This window comes from Ictalurus furcatus, chromosome 16 (genome assembly GCF_023375685.1).
Source record: "Ictalurus furcatus strain D&B chromosome 16, Billie_1.0, whole genome shotgun sequence".
Taxonomy (NCBI): domain Eukaryota; kingdom Metazoa; phylum Chordata; class Actinopteri; order Siluriformes; family Ictaluridae; genus Ictalurus; species Ictalurus furcatus.
The window spans coordinates 14,064,285-14,071,026 of NC_071270.1; the positions used below are offsets into that span (position 1 = coordinate 14,064,285).

Sequence of the window (6,742 nt, forward strand, 5' to 3'; positions counted from 1 at the left end):
GGTGGCAGTGAGATTTTTCAGAATGATTACAGATGTTAAAAATCAGGGTACATGTCTTCCCTAATTTGCCCTTACAACTCAGAGATTACAGGCTATATTCTGCAGAGCTGGTCTACATTTCAGGACATATGGTGTTTGTAGTTTGTGTGTAGTTAGGAGTGTTTAGTTAAGCTGAGTGTTTCATCACTTCCTGTTGGTGTCTGACATTTGATCTATAAGTTTTTTGCTTCTGAGTTTGATGTATTGTAGGTCAGAGCATTTTACCAAGATCAGTAGTAGAGAAAAAGCACCTTTATTTCCTTGAAGACAACATTGAAAACTTTGTTATTCTTGGTGTAACTGAATGAAGGGAAAGGGTGCACATTATAGGAAGAGTACAAATAACCTGAACAGATGCAAATGGAGCATAGAGGTAGAAAGAATTCAAGGAGCAGCAACTGACACAAATTAAGTGCCTACTGTATGTTCTACAAATATTAGTCACAACATACAAAAATCAGTCAAGCTATAAAAGTAAACAGAAAGTAATCATAATTCAACTAAAACATACAAATCACAATAATTTATACCACAGTGCTGTTGAATTCTCAAATCTGATTGGTTAGATTGTATTGATTAATTATCCACAAAAGCAGCTCTGTAGTGCTGAGTGGTGCTGCCTGTAATTCAAATCACAGGTTTATTTTAATGCACTTGTTCTATTACATTATTGTTTCTATAGTAACAACTCATTCCCTGCACTTGCATGGTGGGCGCTCATACAATCGAAGGCTAATACTAAAAAAAAAGTGTCATTATTTACCAAATAATGATTAAGTGTAATTTTGTGTCTATTCAGTCTGTTCAGCGTGTAATGGCTCAGTGTGAAGCTCGTTGTTGTTTATTGTCCTATTACAGCACAGTCTATAGTGTTATATAACTTACATAATGATATGAGTAATTGTGGTTTATTATTTTGGATTAACAATCTAGCCAAAAAAAGAAAAGAAAAGTTTTGGTTTTTTTGAAGGCTAGCCATAAAGAGAACATGCCTGGCACACATTCCGAAGGAGAAACCAGTCTGGCTGTGTTTTCACGAATGTTCAGGTGCTCTTGGAAAAACAGCCCTCTAAAACTCTTATGCAAATTAACTATCCAAAGTCCTGAGTGCAACACTGAAATAACTACAGTATCCTTGCGGCAGTTCTCCAGATTTCTCATGCTAGTACAGTGAAGTGGTAGGTCTACTGGGGTGGCAGTGCATAAATAGTGAGGGCAATGACAGAGGCAGGAAAAGCCACAGAACTGGCCAGGTTTGAAGTAGATGGGAGCCACCGGGTTGATGAACACGTTAGGGATCTGCTGGCCTGCTGCCTCCACCCTTCCTTATTCTCTTCCTCTCTCTCTCGCTCTCTCTCTCTCTCTCTCTAATTGCTTTCCTGTTCGGTCTCTCACTGCTACTCCACCAGGCACCAAAGAGTTCTATAACCCCTTTAATTACCCCTTAACCATGTCCCATTCAGCCTCCCATTTTGTTCGGGCCTCCTCCACTATTTAAAGTCTTCGCCAGCATCTTTGTCCTCCCCAGCCTCGGGACCAGGTCACACTTAACAGCAGCTGCAGCAGGAGACCTGAAGGTACTGTATTTTAATCACTTTCATTCCTAATGCAGTGTGGGTTAGAGAACCCAGGTAATTAATACAATAAATGGAAATATGGGGTTCCAAGGTGACAAAAACAAATGATGTGGACAAATAAATTTTCAAATCAATAGCTTAATTTGCATGCTGTCAAAATTGTCAAAGAACAAAAGCAGTTAGCATTGTATCTTCTGCTCAACAGAAGTGGACATGTCAATTGCTAAGACAGCTGCACAGGCTGTGCTGTCTGATGCCCTGCTTCAGAACAGTAATGTAGACAACCGCATTCATCACCTGGAACTGGAGCTGCCCTTAGACAAAGTCATCAAATTTGTATCTGTAGGACTTCCTTTAATGCTGGTGTCTATGGCATTTGCTCGAGAGATCTCAGTTGGTGAGTGGGAAGGGTTTTTTGTATTGTATTCTTAATCAAAATGTCTGTTCATTAGAACTGTTGTAAATATCAAAAAAGTTTCATTTTAAAAAGTAATGCACTTTTTATCCCCCATCCTTCATTCAAACACACTTGCAAACATGCACTAGAACTTCTGACCTTTGCATTGTTGAAGTTTCTCTGGAACAAAAAAGTTAGATGAAGATATAATTATATTCATTAAAAATTCTTGGAGGATATTTTAATCTTTATTTACAGTATAAAAAGTCTGCAATGGATGGATGCTCTTGCTTCACGCTCAGTGTGCCTGGGATAAGCTCTGGATCCACCACAACCCTGAAAAGGATAAATCATTTAGTAAACGAAATGAATGGATTGTCAAATGAATGAATTGTTAGAATTGGTAGTGTTGAAATACAAGGAATATGAACAAACTATAATTATCTGAGTGATGTCTGAGTGTTGTTTAATGTGGTCAATAATACATTTCGTCTAATGTCGACTTCCAACTGAAGATGAATCTTGATATCCAAATAGCACAAATTTGATACATATTTGACTAATGTGGCTTAAGCTGCCTTGAAAGCCCATAGACCCATAAAATGAATTTGATGCAAAGTTAATTAAATGTCAACTTTGATTTCACACGCCATATTGAAATTGATTTGACAAGATGTGGAATGTAATTTGAGATATTTAATAACTTTTTGCCAGATGGCAATATTTTGTAGAAATCTTAGCCTGACAGGCTTGTGGTGGAAAGAAACATTTCTATATTGCTAGAGCTCCCTAGACAGCCATTTGCTTAAAGAAGCTGTCAGTTTCAGTGGAGACAGCTGACGTTGCAATCAGTTCCTCTGGAGTTGGTCTGCAATCAGTTCACACAGATGTTAATTGGCACGAGGATGATTAAGAGAGACGTGAAAAGATGACAAGAGTCTGTAATTACAGTCAGCCTGCTCATTCCCAGTTCTCTATTTCAGTCTAACTAGAGGATATGCTAATTAAGTGACAGACGTGCAACGCAAGCTAAGTTCTTTACATTCGGATAAAATTCCATCTCTGGTCACATGTGATATTTAAGCGTGTTTACAAAATACAGCTAGTTGAGAGTGTTTTTTTTTTTTCATGAAAATTGGTGACATTATCATCCAATTAATTTAATTTTCACACACACGGTTTACATCATGATTAAGAAATATATTTTGTTGTCTTCAGGTAAAGGTATTTACATGTGACATTTATTGTAACAAGAGTAGTACCACTTTTTTCCCTCAAAAATCTGCTATAAAATGTACTCTACAGTGTACTTTTCCATAATAAGGATAGCTGTGGTGAATGTCTTGCACTCTGGAGGTTGATTGTAAGGTTCAGAGGAAAAGACTAGTGTTTAAATGGTCTATAAAAAGCATGAGCCTGGCTTTTTCTCAGCGGTAGGGACCCACCCTTGCTGCCCGTTGGCCTGCTCCACCTCAGCAGAAACACTACAGTACGTTTCTCTTGCTGCTGTGGTTTACACCAGCTATACTCATGGAAAAAAAAATAAATCTCCATTTATAGAGCAGACATGCCATTCTGACCAGCCATGCCAGTCTGCTTCTGACACCCAGTCTTTTTCTCATTTCAGCTGATGAAAGGATGAAGATGGTATCATGATATCCGGATTAGTTTTGCACTATAAAAGAAGAAGCAGAAAGTTTTTTATTGTTACATATACACAGTACAGTAAAATTATTTTGTTTGCATATCCCCGCTTGTAAGGACATTGGGGTAAGAACTTAAGGACAGCCAGTCAACCTTATCCAGGGTTACAATTAATTTACACTTTTCTAGGAGACCAATCTAAAATCCAGTTCTAAGTCTTATTGTAATGCTTTTTTGCATTTTCAGGTTCACAGGTTAGCTGTTTTCCTCCCAGCAACTTCACAGTGAAGCAGGCTGCATATGTAGACACCTATTGCTGGGATTCACTGATGCACCATGAGTTTGACGAAAATGGAAACTCAGAAGAACGTTCACTGTGGGTTCATAAGGTGTGGTTGTGTTATACATACTGCTACCAGAAAAAGAAAACAGTGCTATAAATGCCTTCATACTTTGCTTACAGATTGTTTCCTGAATACATGCTAAAATTTGTTTTTGAAGCTTTGACATAATTTACAGTATGATGCAATGCTAATAAAGTGATGGCCTTTCTGTTCACCTTGCTGATTGTGTGCCTCTGTGTGTCTCAGATGTTCCCCTACTCCCTGCTGATCATGGCGATGACGATGTACCTTCCAGCTCTGATCTGGAAGTTCCTGGCTATGCCAACTTTAGGCTCCGATCTGCTCTTTATAATTGATGAGCTGGACAAATCTTACAACCGCTCAGTGCGCTTGGCCCAGAGCATTGTGGAGCTTAAACAGAATACAGACCCATATGAATTTCAGGTAGAGTTGCAGAGGTAAGAGGAAAAAATAATTTGTCTTGATCTTCATATGTTGGTCTTCCAATGTGTACTGTCACTAAAGATCATATGTAATTCTAGAGTTAAGGCGTTTATATGTAAAAATTTAACTTTTAATGAGAATCTTAAATATCAACATGAACAGATTTAAATTCTTCCATTTCTATTGTAAGAGCCAAGAAGAAACGTTACTTCGAGTACCCTCTGCTGGAGAGATACATGCAATACAAGCATGGCTCCTACTTCCTGGTCAGCATGCTGTTCCTGCGTGGCTTCCTTTTGCTTACCTTCATGTCAGCTTCCTGTCTCTACCTGGTCTACTTCCACCTCTCAGCCTTCCTGCAGGATGAGTTCAGCTGTTTAATGCGTACCGGGATCCTTCAAGACCAGGTCTGGGTTCCCACGCTGGTGCAGTGCAAGATCAGCGGCCTGATGGTGTTCCAGGTTATTAGCGTGGCTAACGGTGCTATCTACATGCTGCTCGGTCCCATTGTCCTGTTCAGCCTGCTGCGTCTTTTCTGTTGGGACACCACCTTCCTCTCACTGTATGAGGTACTTCCTGCTCTGGGGCTCATCAGTGGTCAGAAGCTGGGCTGCCCGTTGAATGACTTGAACGTGCTTCTCCTCTTCCTGCGCGCTAATGTGGCACAGCTGCGCTCGTATGGCCGGCTCAAGGCCTTGTGCTCACTGGCGCCACCTCATTTGCACAGGGGTAAGGGCATGCTGACAGAGGAGCAGGTCGAGGAAGCTGCTGAAGCAGCTGAGGAGCTGGAGGAGGAGATACAAGAGGCCAGAGAGGAGGGCAAACACAATCTAGTGGACATCATGACTATGCTTGGAGCAGCCAGAGGGAATGTGGTGAACTGCCCTGAGCAGCGCCCTCTGGTGGAGGAGAACATGACACTCGGTACAGTTAGTCTCATCTGTCTACTTAAGAGCATCCTGATAGTGGGCATAATTGTGTATATCATATGGGATGTGCAGAAAATAATCAAGTGATCTCTCCTTCATGGTATTATTAATGCAAGACTTAAAAGAGAATGGTGCTCTATGTTTAGCCTAAATTTAAAAAAAAAAAAAAGGACAGTGTGATCAGTGTGGATATACTGTAGATCACTTGTAAATGTAAATAAAATTGTAAACCATGTAACAGTGAACCATGTGCAAAATTGGCCTTATTATGTCAAATAGTTTATGAAAAAAACTGCCTTTGTTCATTTGCATTACATTTTTTTGTAATTTGTGCTAATAAGTAAACATGTGTTTTCTCTTTTTTTGTGGCTCAAATGAGTTTGAAATCTTTTTATAATTTTATTATTTTTGTTTTTATATAAAACACAATTTGGAATAAAAATTCTAAAGGAGGCTTTAGAAGTAAACAGTTCATGGTAGATTTGATTCCCCTAACAGCCCTCTCTGTCTTTTTTCAGAACCTAACCACCAGGGCTACCATGAACTGGAGGAGTCTACATCATGTTGTTTTGGTTAAGCCTTCCACTAATGGACTGAACCATCGCTGTGTGAGACACATATTGACCGTAGACTAACCACATCCCCTCTAGACTAGAAATAGGTCTAAGCCACATTGATTAATGGAGCTTTTTTTTTTCTTTTATTGGATCAGGATCAAGTATATTGGTGATCTGTCAGGCAAATTCTTGTACACCAAGGTGCTTCAGGAATATCCAGGAAGCCTTCAAAAAGCCTCCATTAGAATTCAGTACATGAAGCTTGTCTTGTTTTTTTATATATATATATATACTTTTATTGTTTTTGTATGTTATAAATCCTTCTCTTTTTATGTGACATGTAACATTTTGTTCATGACTAAAATTATTACTTGACTTTTGATGAAAATGTAAAATAAAGTTTACTGTGTATTATTTGTAATTTGTAATTGATGATTTGTAAATTGATTCTACTTCAAGCAAGATATATATAGATTTTGATTGATTCTATAACCAGTCTATAAATAAACCTAAATAAACAATACTTACTGTAAATATTCAGTCTAGAATGGAAAGCATCAGCCTTCCTCAGCAACTGACAAATAATTTTGTTGAGCTCATTCATTATAATTACAATCAATTCCAGGCATCTGCCAAGATGTCAAACTGACACAATTAGTCATGTTATTGAGACACAGACAGCCAGAAACTGCCTGAGGGTGGTATTTTCACACTGAACACATAATCTGATTTGCACTCATTGGAGGGAAACAAAACATGTTTTGGTATCAGATGGAAAAACATCACCAGATCTGTTTTGTTTGCTTCAGTT

At 38.7% G+C, this 6,742-nt stretch overlaps 1 protein-coding gene across 2 annotated transcripts; it reads left to right on the top strand.

The window, feature by feature from the left end:
- Positions 1–1,829: 1,829 nt before the first annotated feature.
- On the top strand, positions 1,830–6,223 carry panx3 (pannexin 3). Of its 2 annotated transcripts, XM_053645915.1 has the most exons (5): positions 1,830–2,013; positions 3,904–4,046; positions 4,248–4,459; positions 4,636–5,369; positions 5,893–6,223. In XM_053645915.1, exons 1-5 carry the CDS (start codon positions 1,830–1,832, stop codon positions 5,949–5,951), a joined length of 1,332 nt encoding a protein of 443 aa, XP_053501890.1. In that variant the 3' UTR covers positions 5,952–6,223. The 2 variants fall into 2 exon arrangements, with proteins under 2 accessions (XP_053501890.1, XP_053501889.1); XM_053645914.1 differs by lacking the exon at positions 5,893–6,223 and having other exon boundaries at positions 4,636–5,461.
- Positions 6,224–6,742: the final 519 nt, after the last annotated feature.